The 22,661-nt window shown below is 37.9% G+C and overlaps 1 protein-coding gene across 3 annotated transcripts; it reads right to left on the bottom strand.

Moving 5' to 3' along the window:
• Nucleotides 1–5,683: 5,683 nt before the first annotated feature.
• On the bottom strand, nt 5,684–13,336 carry LOC113309443 (probable methionine--tRNA ligase). Of its 3 annotated transcripts, XM_026557868.1 has the most exons (18): nt 12,645–13,335; nt 11,978–12,131; nt 11,663–11,818; nt 11,263–11,493; nt 10,997–11,140; nt 10,406–10,496; nt 10,170–10,276; nt 9,927–10,041; nt 9,565–9,683; nt 9,399–9,464; nt 9,171–9,299; nt 8,924–9,067; nt 8,724–8,838; nt 8,516–8,614; nt 8,175–8,404; nt 7,983–8,084; nt 7,444–7,539; nt 5,684–5,852 (listed from the first exon to the last, which is right to left on the bottom strand). In XM_026557868.1, the coding sequence occupies exons 1-18, from the start codon at nt 12,908–12,910 to the stop codon at nt 5,724–5,726; spliced, it is 2,493 nt and encodes an 830-aa protein (XP_026413653.1). In that variant the 5' UTR covers nt 12,911–13,335; the 3' UTR covers nt 5,684–5,723. The 3 variants fall into 3 exon arrangements, with proteins under 3 accessions (XP_026413653.1, XP_026413652.1, XP_026413654.1); XM_026557867.1 differs by lacking the exon at nt 5,684–5,852 and having other exon boundaries at nt 7,117–7,539; nt 12,645–13,334; XM_026557869.1 differs by lacking the exons at nt 5,684–5,852; nt 8,516–8,614 and having other exon boundaries at nt 7,117–7,539; nt 12,645–13,336.
• Nucleotides 13,337–22,661: the final 9,325 nt, after the last annotated feature.

Below are 22,661 nucleotides of genomic sequence, written 5' to 3' on the forward strand. Positions count from 1 at the left end.
TTAACTCTTGAGTTTCTTCTCTAAACTAGAGTTAACGACTTAAAGACTTCATTGGGATTGTGAAGCCAGGCCGATACTACTTTTATCGTAGTTGTGTGATATGATCTTGTATCTTCAATCGTACGAGTACAATCGATTGATTGGTTTGAGATCGTGAGAGTTCTCCGATAGGCAAGATAAAGAAGTCACAAACATCTTCGTCTCACTGTTTGTGATTCCTCGACAATCCGCTTGTGTAGTCAGGAAGGATTGTAGAGAGGTGATTGATTAATCTAGGCTGTTCTTCGGGAATATAAGTCTGGATTATCAATTGGTTCATGTTACCTTGATTTTATATCTAAAGACGGAACAAAACCTGGGGTTTATCTGTGGGACACAGATTTATCCTTTCGACAGACTTTTCTATGTGAGACAGATTCATTTATTATCAAGTCTATGATTTTAGGTTGCAGCAACTCTTAGTTGTGGGTGAGATCAGCTAAGGGAATCAAGTACGCAGTGTCCTGCTGGGATCAAAGGCGTAGGAGTACAACTGTACCTTGTATCAGTGGGAGATTGGTAGGGGTTCAACTATAGATCAGTCTGAAGTTAGTTTGCAGTAGGATAGTGTCTGTAGAGGCTTAATACAGTGTGTATTCAATCTGGACTAGGTCCCGGGGTTTTTCTGCATTTCCGGTTTCCTCGTTAACAAAACTTCTGGTGTCTGTGTTATTTGTTTTCCGCATTATATTTTATATAATTGAAATAATACAGGTTGTGTGTTCGTGATCATCAACTTCTCTAATCCAACTTTTGGTTGTTGATTGTAGTTGATTGATCCTTGGACATTGGTCTTTGGTACCGTCCAAGTTATCTCTCTTTGATAAAGACTCGCAGATTTCTATTTGTTTGAGTAAAGATCAAATCGAGAGATTGAGATAATAACTCCTTGAGATACTTTTTATTTAGATTGAGTCTGACTGTCTAGTTGATTCTCTAGCAAAGTATTTCGGAGTTAGTCCATACAGATTGCTAAGCGAAATATTGGGTGGTGTTGTTAGACCCCCGCTTTTTCAACTAGGTCTGGGGATTTTTCTGCATTTGCGGTTTCCTCGTTAACAAAATTTCTGGTGTCTGTGTTATTTATTTTCCGCATTATATTTTATATAATTGAAATAATACATGCTGTGTGTTCGTGATCATCAATTGGAAATCCAACCTTTGGTTGTTGAGTTGTATTGATTGATCCTTGGACAATGGTTTTTGGTACCGTCCAAGTTATCTCTCTTTGATAAAGATTCGCATATTTTCATTTGCTTGAGTAAAGATCAAATCGAGAGATTGAGATAATAACTCCTTGAGTTACTTTTTATCTAGATTGAGTCTGACTGTCTAGTTGATTTTCTATCAAAGTAGTTCGGAGTTAGTCCATACAGATTGCTAAGCGAAATATTGGGTGGTGTTGTTAGACCCCCGCTTTTTCAAGTTACATTAATAGTTCTTGGAATTCCATACATAGAGTTTCTGATATTCATATCATTTTGATCCCATTGTTGAGTATCCAAACAGTTAAGTAAAACCCATAAGTTATAATCATCCCAACTATGCTTGATGTCATACTTGTTACAAAAAAAAAAGATAGTTTTACTGGACACATTACTTTTTCTTTCTTAACCAAACTAAAGTCTTTTGCTAGAAAGTTCATTTCAAATTTCTTGGTGTTTTCAAAATCTTCACTAATTTGGTATCTTTGTCTTCTGGCTTCCGCGTACATTCCCACCAGCAGCACCAGAGTTGGTTCCGAATCACTTCTGAAAGAAATTCTGTGTCCACTCCATCGTGTTTCCCATTGGAAAGCTGCTTCGGCTCCCTCTTGTTCAAGTTCTTATATTGTTGTTTTGTCAGTAGAGAGTCCTCTAGCTTCTCTAACTGTACCTGTATGATCCACCAAAATTAGTCCAATGCCTGTTTTTGAATTTGAGATATGCAAGGCAATAAGAATTTTCAGTGTCATGTCATTTTTTATGTTCTCTTCAGGGTACTTTTTTATCTGTAAGACAGCATCATTCACAGAGTTATAGTAAAGGTCTTCTATTATGTTGTGACCAGGCTTGTTCACAGTTTTGTAACTATTTATGTATCTAATGATCTTATTAGTAGTTGTAGCACTGCTCTGATTTTTCTTTTTAAAAACCACATCACACCTTGTTTTCCATATAAACCATATTATAATACTACACATAACATTCCATTTTATTTCATAAGTTCCCACCTCAGTGTTTTCGAGACAGTTAGAAAGCTAATCATGAAAGCTTGTTGTACCATTTCTAACATAAATCATATCAAAATTGAAGTGCATCCATACCTGTGTTGCATAGTTATAGTGCAGAAATAAGTGATTCAAAGTTTCTTCGTTTGCATTACATAACTTACACTTAGTATCAATATCAGGGAGGACAACTGCAACTCTCATGTTGTTAGGAAGGATTGAGTGCGCTGTCTTCCAAATAAAAAAATTTACAGCTGGGGGTGGCTTCATTGTCCATATTCTATTCCACTTAGTCTCAGCATTTCCATTGGAATTGATATAAAGATTTTACATAAAACATACCTTTTTTGTTTAAAATCCATCTTGGGGCATCTATTTTTTCTTAAGTTGGTATTCTAATCTTCCTAACTTTTTTGACTATCTGTCTATCAAAGTATTTTACAAGTTTACTTAGGTCCCATGTTTTGTTGTTTGTTATCAGATCACTGACTTTTGTAAGCCCTTCAATAGCAGGAAAGTTTCTACGAAAATGTGGCTTAATATTTGGGATCCAGCTATCCTCCCAGATACCAATATCTCTTTTGTTTCCTAGTTTCCAGAAGCAACACTTCTTTATATGATTTATGTCTATTAGTAACCCTTTCCATACCCAACTATCGTTTTTGTTTGGTTTACTATTTATATGATGAAGATCACAGTCAGGGTAATATTTAGCTTTCATAATAGTGGTACAAAGAGAGTCAGGCTTTTAGTTTAGGTTCCATCCCATCCTAGCTATCATGGCTATGTTAAATTTTTTACATTCTTTAGTCCTATGCCTCCTTCTTCCAGAGTTTTACATATAGATGTCCAATTTCTGAGGCAGACACCTTTTTTCCCATTTTTATTTATCCATTTATCATTTTTTCCCCACCAATAATTTCTCTGCATTTTTGTTATTTGGTCACAAATTTTAACAGGTAATTTAAAACAATTCATTTGATACATGTAAACAGACGAAGCCACATTTTTTATCATGACAGTTTTTCCCGCATTATTTAAATTGATACTATTCCATCATGTCGTTCTAGTTATCAAGTTTTCAATTAATGGTTCAAAGCACTATATTTTAGACCTATTTGTAAACAAAGGTGAACCTAAGTACTTGTCAGTTAGGGATATAGCTGTTACTCCTAATATTTCTTTAACCCTTCTTCGGATGCTAGTTTCAGTCTTTTTACTAAAAACACTCTTGACTTACTCATGTTAATCATTTGGCCTGAGGCCAAACTGAAATTATTAAACAAATTGACTAAGTTTTTACAGGTGGTTTCACCTACCTTACAGAAAACTAGGCAGTCATCTGCGAAAAGAAGGTGGCTTAGAGAAGGCGCCTTATGAACCAATTTAATACCTTTTATCAAACCCAGATTTTTCTGCATTTTGTATTGTTCTAGACAAAGCTTCCATACAAAATAGAAAGAGATATGTGGAGATTGGATCTCCTTGTCTCAATCCCCTAGTGGGGTTTAAAGAATTTAGTTGGCGAACTGTTAATTAAAACAGACAAAGTTGTTGTCGAAATGCATTGGTGGACCAAGTCACACCATTTGTTGTTGAATCCCATTCTTGTCGTAACTTTAATTAGAAAATCCCATTCGACTCTGTCGAATGCTTTAGACATGTCAATTTTTAGACCCATAAATCCTTTCTTGGATTTAGAGTTTGTGATCTTGTGTAATATTTCATGGGCCAAAGTAATGTTCTCAGTTATATGTCTACCAAGGATAAAGGCAGACTGATAAGGCGAAATAATTTTACCTAGCAAACTTTTCATTCTACATGTCGTTAATTTAAAAATCACCTTATAACTAGTGTTAGCTAGTGCAATAGGCCAGAATTCCACAGGGGAAGTAGGATTCAGAGTCTTGGGTATTAAAGAAATGAAAGAGGCATTCATTTCCTTAGAAATATAGCCTGTTTCAAAAAAAAGTTTGTATCATTTTAATCAGATCTTCTCTTACGATTTCCCAATTCTGTTGAAAGAAGTTGGGTGGGAGACCATCCGGCCCCGGACTTTTATCAGGTTCCATGGAAAAAAGAGTCTTTTTAATTTCAATCATAGTAGGGATGGCACATAGCATTTCATTATCATTTTGAGTAACACTAGCAGGGATTAGGTTTATTATGTTTTGGTCAATTTTAGGATTAACAGTAGTACCAATTTTGAGAAAGTGTTGGGTTATACATTCAGCAATCTCTCCCTTAGAATTAAGCCAGACATTATCTTCATTTCTTATCATGTTAATTCTACTTCTTCTAAATCTTTGTTTAGCTTTTGTGCGGAAATATCTTGTGTTTCTGTCTCCTAAGGCCAAGTTTTGATCCCTACTTTTGTCTTTCCAGAATTCTATTTGATAGCATACCATTTTGCAAGATCATTTCTTAAGTTGGCTAACTCCTCGGACTTGTTAGGATAGTTTGTGTTATAGTTGACTATGTCCATCTTTTTCTTTATGTTTTCTATGTTACTATTTATGTTCCCAAATTTATGTCTATTCCAAATTCGAAGTTTCCATTTAACATTTCCAAGTTTCTTGTTAACCGTATAAGAAGGTGACCCTCTAACAGTTGTGTTCCATCGTTTTATCCACTCTCCAAAATATTTAAATGGAGTTGGTCCATCATCTCAATGATTATGCAAATTAGGTTTTATAGGTACATGATCAGATGCTAAGGTCCCCAAGTGTTTTATACGGTGGCTCTGTCTAATTTTTGTTCAATGTTTTCAACATCTAATCTATAGGTAAATAAAAAAATTTGATTGAAACTTATACACAAACCCAAGATACCTCTAACATGAGGACATAGCTAACCACATACACCACCAGAGATGTCTTCACGTATGGTGTTTATAACTATCCTACTCGGTCTGATGGCATGAGGAAATTGATAAATGACTACTTACGGAGTAGAACGTGGGTAGAAACAAATATAATCTTAAAAAAGTATGATCCTATATATGGGAAGACAAGCAGGAATCAATCACCTGTTTTAGACGCAAAAACTGCAAAATCTTTTTTGATTTTGGGTCCATAGCTTTGATACTGCAAAATAACAAACAGTACAAGAATCAGTAGGTCAAATTAGTTGCTACAAATTCAGAAACAAAATCGTGCAATCCCTAATAGTAATAGCAAGCCGATTTTTTTTTGAAGGAATCAGGGGCTACTGCCCCAAACTTTTATTTCAAATACCTCATTTAATTGAGGTTAGAAGGGGTACAATGGCCAATTGGAAGCCATGAATACATTCAATTACATCAAGAGATACAACATACAGTTATTAGAGAGCACGGAGAAAGTTCCTGGATAATTGATTAAAGCTTTTTTGCAAGCCGAAAAATGAGAAGATTGTCCGGAACTGAGGTTACGACGAATCAAACAAAAACTTTGAAATTTCTATGACAGCCTCTACCCAATTTCCATCACAGCCTCTACCCTATGATTCCACTTGGTATGGACAAGACTTTGCAAACTCCAGCTGACGTAGTTAATGGCGCGTCTTTGTACCGAGCAACCAGTTCAGCGTCAGTCTTCAGATCTACTTGTAGTGCTTCCCATACCTTATAGTTAAGCACAGCACCAGGCATTAGAGATACAACATCAATACATTCAATTACATCAAGAGATACAACATACAGTTATTAGAGAGCACAGAGAAAGTTCCTGGATAATTGATTAAAGCATTTTTGCAAGCCGAAAAATGAGAAGATTGTCCGGAACTGAGGTTAAGCACAGCACCAGGCATGAATACATTCAATTTAGAGGTGGCAAACCAACCAAAACCCGCGGATAAACCCGGCCCGGCCCGTGAAAACCCGCACCCGGCTTGGCTGGTTGTCCAAACAAGCCGGGTTAGGGTTGTAGAAATGTTGGCCCGTAGAAAAACGGGTAAACCCGGACCGGACCGTAAATCCGCGGGTTAAACCCGTATACCCGCAGTTCCACCTCTCTATTCGTCGCGTGTCCTCTCAGGCCCTCACATTTAGTCCAAGTGTCCAACTCCAACAAATAAAATTGAAAAAGAAAAAAAAAACTAGCCCTCACTCTCTTCTTATTCCTCTTTCTTTTTCTTCTTCTCCTCCTTCCATGATCTTCATCTGTTGTGATTTTGTGAACCATGCTATGAAGTGAAATCGTAGATTTGAGATCGAGAGAAACATGAAAAGATTAAGGAGTGGTTAACAGTGGTGGTGTGATTCAAGGAGGTGATTCAGACGCAAAGAAAAAGTTAATTCGGGTGTAGTTTATGGTTCTTTGAATTCATAACTAATTACTGTAAAATTGATTATGAATCGAGGAATTAGAGGATGGGTTTAGCCAATTTATTAGTGGTGTTCATACTAGTTTCAATTTCTTAAACCACTTCATCTTTTTTCCTTGTTTTCTGAATTTTACTAGTGTATTTTTTTTTTGTCATCATACTGAAATCAATCAAGTGATTGTTAATCGTGTTGTAGCTGGTGCTTTTGGGTGTACAATCAGCGGGGGAAGATTTACTGTGTTTGCCATGAAACGATGAATTTGATTCAGCAGTGGTCCTTAATTTTGATAGAGTTTCTGCAAAGTTTGTTAGTATTTATCGGTATATGACAAGTCTGAATGATTTTGTAATTGTGATTTGATTTTCGAATTCTTTTTTTTAGCTAATTGGTATTTCAAAATTTTGATCCTAGGGTTTCATTTACATTCTTTTTGTAGTTAGGCTTACTGATTTATGGAATTTTTACCTTTGGTATGTTTCTATCATAAGAAAAGGTCTCTTCAATGGCAATTTACATTTCAGCAGGGATAAGAAGAATTTATGCTGAGATATTAAGGTTTCACTGGTGTTGAATCTGTTGATTGAATTGAATAAATTAGATGAATGTTAGGTTGCGGACAATCGTCGCGTTCCTGGATAATTGATTAAAGCTTTTTTGCAAGCCGAAAAATGAGAAGATTGTCCGGAACTGAGGTTACAACGAAACAATCAAAACCTTTGAAATTTCTATGACAGCCTCTACCCAATTTCCATCACAGCCTCTACCCTATGATTCCACTTGGTATGGACAAGACTTTGCAAACTCCAGCTGACGTAGTTAATGGCACGTCTTTGTACCGAGCAACCAGTTCAGCGTCAGTCTTCAGATCTACTTGTAGTGCTTCCCATACCTTCAAGTTAAGCACAGCACCAGGCACACCTTCAAAACCAGGGAAGGTAACTCTCTCTCCCACTGCAGCAGAGCTTGGTGGATCCACCAATTCAACCTGAAACCAAGCAATCATCCAAATTTAATGTTTCCAAAACCTTAGCTTCTTTCCAGAACTTTCTGATATGTAGATAAAAATGTGTACTACTCCCTACGTACCACATATATAGGCGGAGGGACAAATTCTCTTAGATTAAGAAACTTTTTGGATTTCATAAATTTCTATGTTTTTTCCTGTTTTACCCTTAATCATATTCCCAATGTTAGAGACATATACTTAATTGTGATGATTCCCAAGCAAATAAATAGGGGTAATATAAGTAAAAAGTCGTTTTGAAATTTGGGCTCCGCCTATATAGTGGTACAAGGCAAAATGAAAATTCCGCCTATATGGGTACGGAGGGAGTAATATTTTAATCAGATGATCAAGGGAATAACATAACAATAAATAAAAACTAAAATATAAGAATGAGGCCAGTAAATCATCACTGCTTTCCTTACCTTACTGTGGTCCTCATTGAAGGCAGCAAGAACCATTGCATGAGATGTAGTTGTGCTTATGGTTTCTGGTTCCAGGTTGCACAGAACACAAACTTTCCGGTTCTGCACATGGAAAATTTTATAGAACATCAAGTTATCGAAAGAAAAGTACTACATAATGCAACTGATCTGGCTACTAAAACAGACACATACCTGCATTTCTTCAAGGGGGATGAACTTCACAAGCCCACTAACAACAGTGCGTGGTGTAGCTTCACCCACTTCAATCTCCTCAACATAAAGGGAACCAGCATCTGGATGCCTCCAGACCTTAGTAATGAGACCAACACGAATGTCAAGTCTACTGATGGTGATTTCTGTTTCAGCAGCTCCCCCAGATATGCCCTGAGCTGCAGATGTTGATGCCTTTTGTTTCTTTGCATCTGATCAACAAACAAAACTTTATTCAAGCCACTCCAGAATATCAAGAGGAAGATTCATCAGCAACACCAAAACACTTAACAATCCGAAAAAGAGAAAGAATACCGCCATACCAGAAAGCTTGGTTTTCTTAAGTTGGCCAGCCATTTTTTTTCCAGCACCCCCAGATATGCCCTGAGCTGCAGATGTTGATGCCTTTTGTTTCTTTGCATCTGATCAACAAACAAAACTTTATTCAAGCCACTCCAAAATATCAAGAGGAAGATTCGTCAGCAACACCAAAACAGTTAACAATCCGAAAAAAGAAGTATACTGCCATACCAGAAAGCTTGGTTTTCTCTAGTTGGCCAGCCATTTTCTTTGCATCAGCCTTTACCTTTCTGTCAGCTTGACTTCCAGCGAACTTCTCCCTGAAGAACTCCACCTCCTCATCTTTCTGATAAAAGACAACAAGCTTCAAAAGATCAGAAGACGAAGAAGAAAGTGTCTGTACCCAAGAATCAGAAAAGTTAGTCACGTACTAGTTCTTTAAAAAGTGGCCGTGGTGACCCAATTTTGTGGCCAGGAGGTATAATCTCCCAAGGTCTTCTTGCCCCATTTATATATCCATTTTCATCGCTAAGAGAGAGTGGAAGTTCGGAAGACAAATTGAGTTGCTTCACTACCTGAGTCCATCAAGAAAAATGATTCAATCGGTAAAAGCAACAAGACACTAAGTGATAACATATAGTTACAATAGTACAGACAAACAGTGTCGATACGACTTACCTCTACAGAAAAGGATGGTATAAACGGTTCCAAAAGAGATGCTAGAAGAAAAACTAGCCCAACAGAAGTACCCATGACAATAGCACAAGAAGCTGAATCTTCCTTGTATAGTTTCCAGAACTGGCTATCCTATAAAATCAAAAAGTCCAATTAGAAAGTAGCTCTGGAAGAAACGAGAAGTCTTTTCATGAGCAGTAACAGGTCATCAGCTCCAAAAAGTAGAATTACTTGTAGGTAGCAATTTCCTTCACTAGAAATGCACATTGCAGTTTTCAAGCCTTGCTTTAGTTTAACCTACATTAGAAGCCGTAACTGTAAGGAGGTTATATCAGATTTTCAGTGTATAGGAGGCCTACAAGTAAGAGCCAAACATCAAACTCAATTCAGTATATACCTTTTCCATAGCTTCAACATATTGCTCAACATGTTTTCCAACTTTCTCTGCCAAAGCCTTTGTCAAGGAGTGTGATTCTGCATTTGCAGCATCAGGAATAATAGAACCATAACCTAAACCTGCAAAAGGGAAGGTAAAAATTAAGATACATCGCACTACAGTACAAAAATAATTAATTAAGTAACCACCGAGCATGAAATTAAAAATATCCAAGGGGTATTTATTCACATGACGTACAATGCAAAGGTTGATTTTTGTCTATCAAAACCCTAGCTTATTAAATTAAACAACACAATAAACCAGCATGTGCGTCTTCACAAACTTAGAAACTCTCCTCGGCATACACAAGAAAACAGACAAACCTGAAGGCTTGGCAATGAAGCTCAAGACACGGTTGATAAAATTGCCCAAGTTAGCAAGCAACTCGCTGTTAAGTTTGGCTTGCAAATCCTTCCATGTAAACAGAGTGTCTGATACCTAAACGAACACATTAAGTCCAACAAAATTATGACCTATATAGACATTGACACCAATAACTAATGAAATTAAAACCTATATAGACATGGAAACCAATAACTAACGAACAAGGCAGGAACAGTTCTCACTTCAGGCCTATTTGTCAACAAATAGTATCTCCATACTTCTGAAGGAATCTTTGTGTCTTTTGCATCATTACCAAAAACACCTATTCCTTTACTCTTAGAGAACTTCCCTGCAAAATTATTGCAAAATCGCAGAATATTCAGCTAGACTACATACTATTAAATTTCAGTAATTTCATTAATATTTGCACACTGATATATTTGCACACTGATGTAATGACTATTACATAACTGCATACCTGCTTCATAATTCAAATATTCTGTAACACTAATAGTCTTCATCAGTGTCCAGTTTTCGCCAGTTCCAAGAAGAGTTGAGGGGAACATTACCTGAAGTTACAATATCATCAAAATCACACATACTTAAGCTTAAATGCAATATTGAGTGCACTGTATAACTACAATAACTATGGGTCACTGGCACAAAATAGAGATACAACTTCCAAGACATCTCAAATTGGCCTAAAAGGCCTAAACCAACAGGAAAACAAAGTATATGAAATACTGTAATATCCCTATAAAGGGTTAAAGGGTTCAAGAAAAGCTAATAATTTTCACATCGTTTTAGACAAGCGATCTTACTCTGAATTGATAGAGGAAATTATGAGCAATTATCATGTTAGAACAATACTCTAATATCACTGGACCATTCAATGCGGGCAACAGTGATCAAGTTGCCATGAGCAATTTACATATTATATGTTAACAAACAGAAAATTTGTACAGTTGGATAATCTATGTAAGCCAGAGAGAGAGGCTGCTAGCTACAGAAGCATTGAGGCATAAGTAGAACGATTTGAAAGAGGACGAGGAAGATGGGGCACACTTACAGTGTGGAACGGCACATTGTCCTTTCCCATAAATTGATAAAGCTCCACATTTTCTGGATTCTTCCACCACTTCTCCCAATCAGAAGTGTAGCATGAAGTTATCGAGACGTAACCAATAGGTGCGTCGAACCAAACATAAAAAACCTAAACATGAAGTTATAACGAGGCCCAGAATCAAAAGTGAAATATGGTCTGAAACATAAAGCAATCAAGTATACATAAGAAAAATGAAACCCGTTATAAAGACTTGAGCTACTTAGTCTAACCTTGTCTCTGTATTTCTCATGTGGAACAGGAACCCCCCACTTGAGATCTCTGGTTATACACCTTGATCTCAGACCCTCTTTTAGCCATGCATTTGTAGCTTGAATTGCATTCTGGCTCCACGATCCAGCAACGGACATATGGTTGATATATTCTTCCAATTTATCCTTCAGCAAGGGGAGTTCTAGAAACAAATGATCTGTATCACGAATTTCAGGAGTGTTCCGGCATACCTGTAGTACAGATATTAAGAGCAATGACAGAGTAAGCAAATTGAACGAGACAGGGTGCATCTTTATACATAATGCAATATGCCCCATCTTTGTTAAAACTAAAAGGTGAAGCTTGAGGAGAATGGGAAAGCAAAAAAGACAAGGAAAAGAAATGAAATATATGCCAAACCTTGCACTTGGGATCCTGTAGCTCCGTCGGATTCAAAAGGTTTCCACATTTTTCACACTGGTCACCTCGTGCTGAATCATAGTTACATGTTGGTCTAGGACAGGTTCCTTCTACCAGCCGATCAGCTAAGAAACGCTTACACGTTTTGCAGTAAAGCTGTGTTGATAACAAGAATCGGGTGAACCCAAATGTCAATAATGCTTACAATGCAGGACTAAAATCAAGTACGCTACGACATAGCTGGCTAATCATTAGAAACTAGGGAATTCGTGATACTATGCAACCAAACAAATCAGGAAAAACATTGGTTTGTACCTGCTGCATTGTATTTTCAGAAAGCCAGTTGTTCTCATTCAGCATCTTGAAAATTGCTTGGCAAACTTCAGTCTGTTGGGGACTAGAAGTGCGTCCAAACTCGTCAAAGCTTATGTCAAACCAGTTGTAAACATCTCTGTGAATCGCATGATACCTACAAAAGCAGCAAATGTAAGTCTCCTTTAGAGAAAAAAAAAGAATATACATATAGTAATACAATTAATTGGTAAAGTTTTGCGAGACCAAACAAATGCTATAAGTAACTAGGAGAAATATCTTAGGCATTTGTGGATTTCCACATCACCAACATGTACAATACAAAATATAAGCAGACCAAACTACTGGTCACTTGTAATTCGAAACCACGAAATTGACACTAGAACCATCAAAATCTACTTGATATAAGACATAAACCTGACATTCTATTATCATTATTCTGGCTTCTACCCAAAAACCTAGAATTAAAGTACACAACTTTAACTCATGAAACTAAGACAAAAGAAAAATTTGACTGTGTAAAGCATAGCTGACTGATTTCGTGAATAACATGCAAATTTGATAAGATCTAAACAACCATAAAATCAAACATAATCTATCTCCTCAGATATAATTTACTTCACTTGGAATGAATATCAGATGATGAATTAAAAATAGAATTATATCTTACTTATCACAAATCTCCTTAGGTGTACATCCTTCTTCCATAGCTTTGGTTTCAGTGGCTGTTCCATATTCATCTGTACCACACATATAAATCGTGTTATAACCTCTGAGACGGCAATAACGAGCGAAGACATCAGCACTCAAAACACAACCAATGATATTTCCAAGGTGAGGAACGTTATTAACATAAGGTAATGCGCTAGTAATCATAATGTTTCTACGGCCAGGAATTGGTAGTTTAGGAATTTTTTTCACTTGGAGATCTGCCATGGCTGAAAATTAGGGTTTTGCAGGCAGAAGTTCTCTTCCTACTTGAAGAAGAGCGGATGTATAATAAAAAGAGGATTTTTCAGTCAGAAGTTTTCTTTCTGATTGAAGAAGAGCGGATGTATAATAAAATTAGGGTTTTTCAGGCAGAAGTTTTCTTTCGAATTGAAGAAGAGCGGATATATAATAAAATTAGGGTTTTTCAGGCAACAGTTTTCTTTCTGATTGAAGAAGAGGGGATGTATAATAAAATTAGGGTGTTTCAGGCAGAAGTTTTCTTTCGAATTGAAGAAGAGCGGATGTACAATATAAATTAGGGTTTTTCACGCAAAAGTTTTCTTTCTGATTGAAGAAGAGGGGATGTATAAATAAAATTAGGTTTCTCAGGCAGAAGTTTTCTTCCTACTCGAAGAATAGTGGATGTATATAAAAAGAAACCGAAACAGAATAGAATGATTCCTGGCGAGTTTAGGGCCTAGTGTGATTAATTGGGCCTGTTACTAGATGATAAAAAAGGAACCGTTTTTTCGGGGACTACTCAAAAATAGAGGGGAACTATTTTGTGATAGGAATGTCTACCCTATACTTATAAGGGATGTCCTAAAGTGTTGAAATGACTAACATACCCTTCACCTATATATAATCACCTCCTCCCATCACCACCAACTATATATAACCACCTCCTCCCATCACCACCGCTGCTCACCACCACCTACCACCACCGACCACCTCAAATCACCACCACCGCCACCTCTATATATAGCTTAATTTAAATCATTGACAAAACAAAATCATAACTAAAATTATAACAAACTCATTACTTTTCATCCATTTTCCGTTGAAAAAATGAGAAGTAATCATCAAAATGAGTTGAAAATGGAAGTTACAGATAGAAGTTCGGCTAGGAATTATGTGGAAAAATTTGTCGAACTAGCCGAACTCAACTTTAATGGAGGTTTTTGTTTTCAGAGAAAAATTCGGTTAGGTCGAAAGAAAAAATGTCCAAGCCGAACTTATAGTTCGGTTGCGTCGCAAAGAGTTTGGTTACGCCACAAAAAATTCGGTTACATTGCAAAAAAAATTCTCCTAACCGAACTTTTCTCTGAAAACCTGCATATTGAGTTCGGTTACGTCGCAAATTTTTTCCTAGACGAACTCCTAGTTCGGTTACGTCGCAATTTTCTTCTGCTGACCGAACTTTTCTCTGAAAGAAAAAACCATATTAAAGTTGAGTTCGGCTACTTGTGTTTTCAAAAATATTAGCCGAACTACACTTGCAGATGAGTTTGGCTACCTGTTCTTCAGATGTAGCCGAACTTTTTTAACCAAACTGAAATCAATTTGTAAATTATTCATTTTTAGGAATGTTTTGGGCAATTCAAGCACCATTAACTAAATTTGAAGTATCCGTGAGTACCCAAAACATCATACTCTTGTTGTGGCTCTTAAAGAAAAAGATCTTTAACTTTTTTCTGCCAAAACCCTCATCTTCATTTTCATCTTCATCTTCTTCTTCTCCCTCTCAATAATTCTTCATTTGAAAAAAAATCAACTTATTAATTTAATCTTACTAATCATTACACTAATTTAATTACCAAGGACAAGTTTGGTACTAAAAAAAACTTAGATAAGGGGTGACTCATTATTACTTCGAATATCCATCCAAAGAAATGGAGAGTAGTCCCCCATCATTTTTGAGTAGTCCCCAAAAAATGGTTCTAAAAAAGATTATTTTATTGATAAAATGGATAACCCCTTTAACCAAACAACACTTTTCTTCAGTTATGGATGGTGTAAAACGAAACAAACAACTTTACTTCAGTTATGGATGGTGTAAAACGCAACAAACAACTTTACGCCACTTCAACATAACCACTCAACTTCCTCAACTCCACAAAACCCAGTGAAGCAAAAAATGATGGACTTGAGAAGGGAGAGTAGAAGTTTCCTTAAACCAAAATCATTGTTAACGAAGAAGGTAAGTTTTTGTCTCCCTTTTCTTTCTCTATCTTTAATCACACCCAAACCCCTATCTCTTTCTTAATCACGGTCTCTATGAATTTCAAATCTTCCTCATGCCGATAAAGAGGTGCATGAGGACGTTATCTATCAAATTTCTTTATGATTAATTAATCGACCGAAGGGAGACTTCTATATAGCGCTTTATTGTTAATTGTCAGTCCCACCAAATGTACAAAAAAAACAATATCAGAGATTCATGAAATTAAGGTTCATCTTCTGATAATCTAGCGAAGTGATTAGAAATTTCCATCAGACACAGCTAAATCAATAGATTACCAGTTCAGGCTTCTTCAAATTATCCGTTGAATTGATCAGAATCGATGGATTTCTTCTTCCAATTACAGAAAGAAAAAAACACAAAAGAAAAAAACTTTGTCAATTTTATAAACTTGATCAAACTAGCACTTTTACACTTGAACTTGATACAAACCAACCAAATAAACAAACAACAAGCACCAGTTAGAAATCATAGTATCTTGAAATCATTGAATTCCAAGAGACTTCGGACAAGGAAGAGCAGGTCCTATCTTAGCAGCTACCCCTGAAGAAGCGGAAGCCATAGGTTTGTGGCACGGAGCAAAACGGGCATTGGACAATGGATGGTCAAATTTCAGTGTGGAAGGTGACTACAAAAAGCTATTTGACTGTTTGAATGGGAAACCATCTCAAATAGAATGGAAGAATCAATCGCTTATGGATGAAACTAAGTACCATTTCAACAAATGCAAAAAAAAAAAAATGGGTTTTTTATATACTCCTAGACTTACAAATCAAGTGGCTGACACTCTTGCTAAGGAAGCCAAATTTTATCTAAACTTTGTTAATTGGGACAAGAATCTGTAGGTACCGTCGAAATCGGTTAGGATCTCTAAATATCCAAAATGGGAATCACGTATAAAATTATTAATAAGGGAAGTCGCCACCCAACTTAGGGAGTTGGGACCTAAATGAAACACTGGTCCAAAATAGATAAAAAGTCCGGAAATCAAGATACGGGCTAGGAAGGTGCGAGACACCTAGTCCGTCCAATCCGAAAATTGGCCTCTATTTTATAATCGGGATTTTAGGGTTCTAACTTGCATAACAAATAAGAAATTATGAATAAATAAAATAATAAACAATGATTAATTCCTCGAAAGATTAGGTGACGTTACTTAAACCTGTAGTAAATCAAATCCAATCAAATCAACCGAATTATTATTTATCATCAAAAAATTATTATTATAGAATTATCAAATCATTATTATTATTATTATTATATTGAACGGATTTAGTTAAAACTGATTCAAAGACAAGGCATTCCTTTCACTCAAACAATTATTATTATTATTATTTTATAATATCCCTTTTCACTAATTAACCACCAAAACATGCATTACCACAATACATTTACTCCCTGTGTCCTAAAATTTTTGTCCTCTATTCTATTTTCGTCTGTCCTAAAATATTGTCCAACTTATGTTTATAGTCATATTTTTTAATCAAACTCTCAAATATATCCTTCAAACTTTTACAATTATAAAATTATTTTAAATATCAACAATCTAAATATTAAATGATATCTTCCTCAATAGGAAACAAATCTTCTAAATCAATCCATAAAGATTTTTATTTTTATCTATTTAAATATTTCTATAAATATCATAACTACCAATGTATTTTTTGTATATACTCCATATGCTCCTTTTAACTTTAGTAATTATATATCATTTAATAGGGGTAGTTTTGTACACTCCTCCGGTCTCCTTAATATCTTGACTTAGTCAAAGCGGACTAATAATTTAGGACGCAGGGAGTAATACATTTGGACCAGACAATGCTTTCTAAGACCTGGCTGTGAATACATAAATCTCGAAGTCATCCAAGTGTTCACAAACAATATTCGCATACATTCTAATTCTGAAATTGTATGTCGTATACGTAAAGGGGATGATTATATCGATTCATCGACTCTAAGCCTTCGGGCTTGTCATTGTCTAGTCGAATATTATCATAAATAATGTTCGTATAAAGGGGTAAACAGAGAATCAAACATAAATGTAAAGCACATGACGTTCAATGCTGAATGTAATGTGCTGAAATATAAATGAGACATAGATTTACGTGGTTCGGCACTAAGGCCTACATCCACGGGGTTGGTATTTCACTATGTATTGAATGATTACAAAGATAGTCAAATGACTTTAGAGTGCACATAGGTATGCGGAAGTAGAGGGATCACTTACTCTTCCTATTTCCCTCTCCTATATTCTCCTATCTTTTCTCTGGATTGGTCGACCCCCTCTCTCTTAGTGGAGAGGGGTATTTATTGGGTTGGAATGTGGGTCCTACTTCTGAGGTGCCGTTGTAACCTTATCTTCTTGTGCTTTGTGCACATTACGCAGAGGTCTTCGGAATATGCTGCGGTCTAAGCTTGAATACGAAGAGTTATCCTCGCTTCTTCCACGAGATGATTGACATGTGTATATCTCTTTGATATTTAATGCGGGTAGATGGATGTCTGCTCGTGTCAGACAAGTGCCTCTTAGTCTGGTCACATCTGTGTCAGTCAAACTCCCTCTCAGCCGTTGATATGGGATCTTCCTCGGGATTGGGTGTACTAACACCGAGGGGTATTATCTGGTGCTCCTCTAAGCCATCATACCTCTGTGATCCTCTGTCCCTGATCGTCAGATCTGCTGACCGGTGGCATCTTCTGATGAGATGCTTGTTATCATGTTTTGATATCTTGTTTTGCATGCCTTCCACGTGTCTCTTCCTGTACACGTGGTGAATGATGAAAGGTGTTCATACAATTTGCCCCTCTTCTTTTGATTTGGGCGTATTTTGCAATTTAGAAGAAGAAAGGTCGTCACACACGTTTTATCTCTCCTGAAATAACTTCCCCTATAAATACGGGCACGTTTCCCACTTTGCATTAACTTTCCCCATAACTTCTCCTTGGTACGAGGGACAGTTATTGTCTTCTCTAGTTTTATAAATAGGAAAGAGAATGTGAAAAAACTTTTATCCTCTTCTTGTCAGTGTTCATCCTCTTCTTGTCAGTGTTCATCCTCTCTTTGTTTTCTATTCTTGTTCTTTAGTCATTTATTATCATCGTTCTTGTGAGGAAGATAACAACATTCAATTTTCTGTCTCTTTCGCTCTCGACTGTTGTTGCCTCTGTATCACAGATAACTAGCTTTTGATATCTCTGATCCTTCTATCTTCGACTGTGGTTGGTGTTTGTCGTCCTCTTTTATACAGGTATGTGGTTTTTCATTAGATGCTCATCATTGATTTATCTATGTATCTACCTGTTTGTTTCCTGCTGCTGTATTCTTGGCTTTGTGATGGAGAACACACATGTCGAAGCATATATGCTTTCCCCTGTTCTTTGTTACAAAGTCTGTGAGTCTGTATCTAAGTATTATCCCTGGAGTTTGATGGGGTATTTATGGTTATTTTTAGTTCTTAGGGTTTTTAATGTTTATCCGGATGAACCATCAATTATGGGTTTTTTTATCTTTACTGATCCCCTCGTATTCTTCTCTAAACTGTTTTTGTGTTTCCTTGTAGATATGTCTGATCATACGTGGGCTCCTTACCAAACCCCACCGTCTAGTCCACCAAGATCCCCTCCGCGTCGAGATTCTAACAGATCTCCACTTGGGGAAGGTCCTTATAAATCTTCACAATCAGATCCTCGGGGTCATAGGGTTTCATCTTCCTCTGGTGCGAAGGTTGTGCCTACTAAGAGAGGGGATTTGCCGAAGGGTCCTTCTGGGTCTAGGTACGCTGTTAATCGTGCCCCTTCTCGTCCTCGTGAAGATTCTAGGAGTACGCAGGCTCCTCCTCCTGATGACTCTAGGAGTACGCGGGCTCCTCCTCCTCGTAATGAAACATTGGATGTTCCGCCCCTTCGTTCAATGACTCCTCATTCAGTGCCTCCGCAGAGATCTTTGCCGCCTCCTCCCACGGTTTATTTCAAAGGGAAGTACTCCAAGGGTACTATGTCGAGAGCTGATCCGTCTAAAAATCTTCCTTCTAAAAGGAAAGCTTCGGAATTGAGTCCTACTTCTGATTCTGCAGACGAAGAAGAAACTGTCCCCGTGATACGCAGCATTTCAGTTGGTAAGAAGAAGGTCACTTTCAAGCATATTGATCTTGAGATGTTCAAGGAAAAACATGAGCTTCAAGATTTTGAGGTTCGCTTCTATGCCCCTGACGATGATATCACTTACGAGCTCCTTGCTAAGTATCAGTTTGATGAGTTTCATCTATTGACTACGGTTGGAGCCTTCGAGGCGGGTCTCATGTTGCCCCTATATAAGTCGGGTGACTCCTTTTATTATGACGTGATGGCTAGTCGCAAAGGCTCTTCCACAAACACTCATAATCGTTCCGTGTCACAACTATCTGGGAATTATCTTCGTGCACTGAAGGAATGTTACCTGCGAAGCAAGGGAGAGACTATGATGAATTGCTATGTTCCAAATTCTGCTGAGAGAGAGTGGTAGACTCCTCAGAATTTTAACAGTTCCTTTGGGGATTATGTCAACAGTAGAAATCGTAAGCCGTGGAGTGTTAGTCTTCGTAACATTGCTGCTCCTCGTGGTGAAATTCTTCTTTTGAGTGAGGTGAGTGATGCCAAGCTGAAGTATGTTCCTGGTACTGAGGGATCTGCTATACGGAAACTCTTTCCTGCTCGTGAAAGGATTAAGCGTGATCATGATTATGAATGGCATGCCACTGTTATTGAGGTAGTTGGTCCTTGGGCTTATGGTTGGATTCCTGGTCCGCGCGGTTGACGTTCTTCTGTAAACAGCAAGCCTCGTGAAATTCCTCCTGCTCGTTATGGAGATTTCTGTCCTTGGCGTCCGAATTTCGCGGGCATGAATTTTCCTTACGCTCTTGATGTCATTGATGGAGATGAGGAGGAGGGTTCTGGTGCTACCCATCCACCGAAGAGTGCTGCTGCTGCCAAGGTATAGTTTCTTCTTATATTTTCTATTGTATTTGCCCCTTTTTTCCTTACTTGAAATAATTTTCATTTTTGAAGTGAGGGAAAATATGAGCCTTTGTGGGGATGTGTACTGGTTTGTAGGTGTCGAAGAAGAAGAAACTTGGACCCAAACAATCTTCTATTGTGGTTACCGGTGAGGCTGAGGTTTATGAGGAGGTTACGAGTCTTGTAAACGAAGGGTATGCTGAGGATGAAGAAATGTCCAAAGGAGAAGAGTGTACCGATACTTCTCATCCTGATGACGAAGGTGGTAATGGTGAAGAAGAAGTTGCCGCGGGTGGTGATGGTGAAGAAGAATTTGCCGCGGGTGGTGATGGTGAAGAAGAAATTGCCGCGGGTGGTGATGGTGAGTCTGAGGGTAATATTACCGTAGGTGGTACTGGCGGGGGTGTATCTGCCCCTGTTGGCAATAATATTGGTGGTGTGGGTACTCTGCCCGTTATTTCCCCTGAATTTTCTTTTGGTAGGATATATTCCGCGGGGGAATCCTTTGATGTGAACGCTGCCATGGGTCTTGCCGAAGACTTCTCATTGCTTTCCCCAAATGATGATTGGGATGTGCTTGGGGATATTGGTAAAGAAGGTGTTACTGGTCAGCAGGTTGAAAACGCAGGTGGTCATACTGAGGCTGGTGATGTCGAGACTTGCGTGAGTGAGGGGAGAACAGCCAAAGGGAAGTCTGCGGTTGAATCTCCTTTAGAGGATTTCCCTTACTCGCTAATGCCTGAAGGCGAAGATGCCATTTTGGATTTGCTTAAGAAGAAAAATCTGATGTTCGTCCCCAACCATGCCCCAGTGGTCCCTGGTGAGAAGAATTCTGACGCTTACACTTGTCAGATGATGCAAGTGTCTTCTGAAGCCCGTGTTGCTGAGATGTGGGAGAAGAATCTGAGAGCTTCGGAAGCTAACCTAGTGGTTGACCCTCCCTCCTCTGTTGTTGATATGATGGCCATAGCTGGTGGGTACCAATACGGTTTTCCCCAGCAGCGTGTCTTAGAGGTAAATCCTTGTACTGATTCCCTCATGATATCTAAACATTTTATTCTTCGCGATATCCGATCCCTTGGGTATAATAATGTTTTTTGTTTGTGACATAGATGATGAGGAGAGAACATTGTAACCATGTTCTATACCAATTCTTTAAAGCAAAGTCTTTAAAGTTGGAGGCTAAGCTTCGTCATAGAGAAGAAGAACTATCTGCGGTCGAAATGGAAATAAGTGAACTGAGGGGTCGCCTGAAGGAAAAGGAGCGGCTGGGTAATGCTGAGTAGAGTCTCCGTTCCGAACTTGCTATAATCCGCAACGAATTGGAGCAAGCTTGTAGAAATGTATCGTCCCTCACATGTTCGTATTTTTTATTGGTCTTTCACTCCTCGTGATTCCCTATTTGTACTTTGGTGTTCTGTCTGAGTCTCCCCACCCTATCTTCAGTGGGTGGAGTCCCCGAGCTTATATGGCTTCGGAAAGAAAGGGAACGACAGAAATCCCGCATTGCAGAGTTGGTGGGTAAGTTGAAAAGAGAAGCCGTAAAGTGGAAAGCTCGTGCTGATGAGCACAATGCCTTAGCAGCCGAGTGGTGTGAAAAGCGAACACTGATGGTTGATATGCAAAATAAGTACAATCATGACCGTCGTCTGTTTAATGGTATGCTGTTATGGACGCGTGACAACCTGCGTAAAGCTCGAGGACATGCTTCGGACTTAGAGGCTAGAGTGCGCTTTTTGGACGAAGAGTTACAACAGACTCGTTCTTTCTTAGGCCCCGGGGTTAGGGATAGTATGTTGCATCTTTCCGAGGAAAGAGATAATGCTAGGGCTGAGGTTAGTGTTATGTGCACTCTACATACTCCTCTCCACTAAGAGAGAGGGGGTCGACCAATCCAGAGAAAAGATAAGAGAATATAGGAGAGATAAATAGGAAGAGTAAGTGATCCCCCTACTTCCGCAGACCTATGTGCACCCTAAATTCATTTGACTATCTTTGTAATCATTCAATACATAGTGAAACACCAACCCCGTGGATGTAGGCCTTAGTGCCGAACCACGTAAATCTATGTCTCATTTATATTTCAGCATTTTACATTCAGCATTGAACGTCATATGCTTTACATTTATGTTTGATTCCCTGTTTCTAGCGCCAGATTGTGAACACATAAATCTCGAAGCCATCCACGTGTTCACAAACAATAATCGCATACATTCTAATTATGAAATTGTACGTCGTATACGTAAAGGGGATGATTATATCGATTCATCGACTCTAAGCCTTCGGGCTTGTCATTGTCTAGTCGAATATTATCATAAATAATGTTTGTATAAAGGGGTAAACGGAGAATCAAACATAAATGTAAAGCACATGACGTTCAATGCTGAATGTAAAGTGCTGAAATGTAAATGAGACATAGATTTACGTGGTTCGGCACTAAGGCCTACATCCACGGGGCTGGTGTTTCACTATGTATTGAATGATTACAAAGATAGTCAAATGACTTTAGAGTGCACATAGGTCTGCGGAAGTAGGGGGGTCACTTACTCTTCCTATTTCTCTCTCCAATTTCATACTTCCCCTCAAAAACTGTTGAGATTCTCTTGAGTTATCCGGTGCCACACTATGGAGTTCGCCCAGACGGTCTCAAAGTATTTAATTTTATGCATACGTATACATCTTCATGACTAACTAATTAAGTCAAGAAGTTCGTAATGTTGCGTTGAGAAAACAAAGAAACAC

Source organism: Papaver somniferum, chromosome 9 (genome assembly GCF_003573695.1).
Source record: "Papaver somniferum cultivar HN1 chromosome 9, ASM357369v1, whole genome shotgun sequence".
NCBI classification, from domain to species: Eukaryota; Viridiplantae; Streptophyta; class Magnoliopsida; order Ranunculales; family Papaveraceae; genus Papaver; species Papaver somniferum.

Coding starts and splice junctions, on each gene's coding strand:
- LOC113309443 (XM_026557868.1), bottom strand. CDS start 12,910: ATGGCAGATCTCCAAGTGAAAAAAATTCCTAAACTACCAATTCCTGGC. Junction 12,132..12,644: donor CCTAAGGAGATTTGTGATAA/GTAAGATATAAT, acceptor CTGCTTTTGTAG/GTATCATGCGATTCACAGAG. Junction 8,615..8,723: donor AGAGAAAACCAAGCTTTCTG/GTATGGCAGTAT, acceptor TTTGTTGATCAG/ATGCAAAGAAACAAAAGGCA.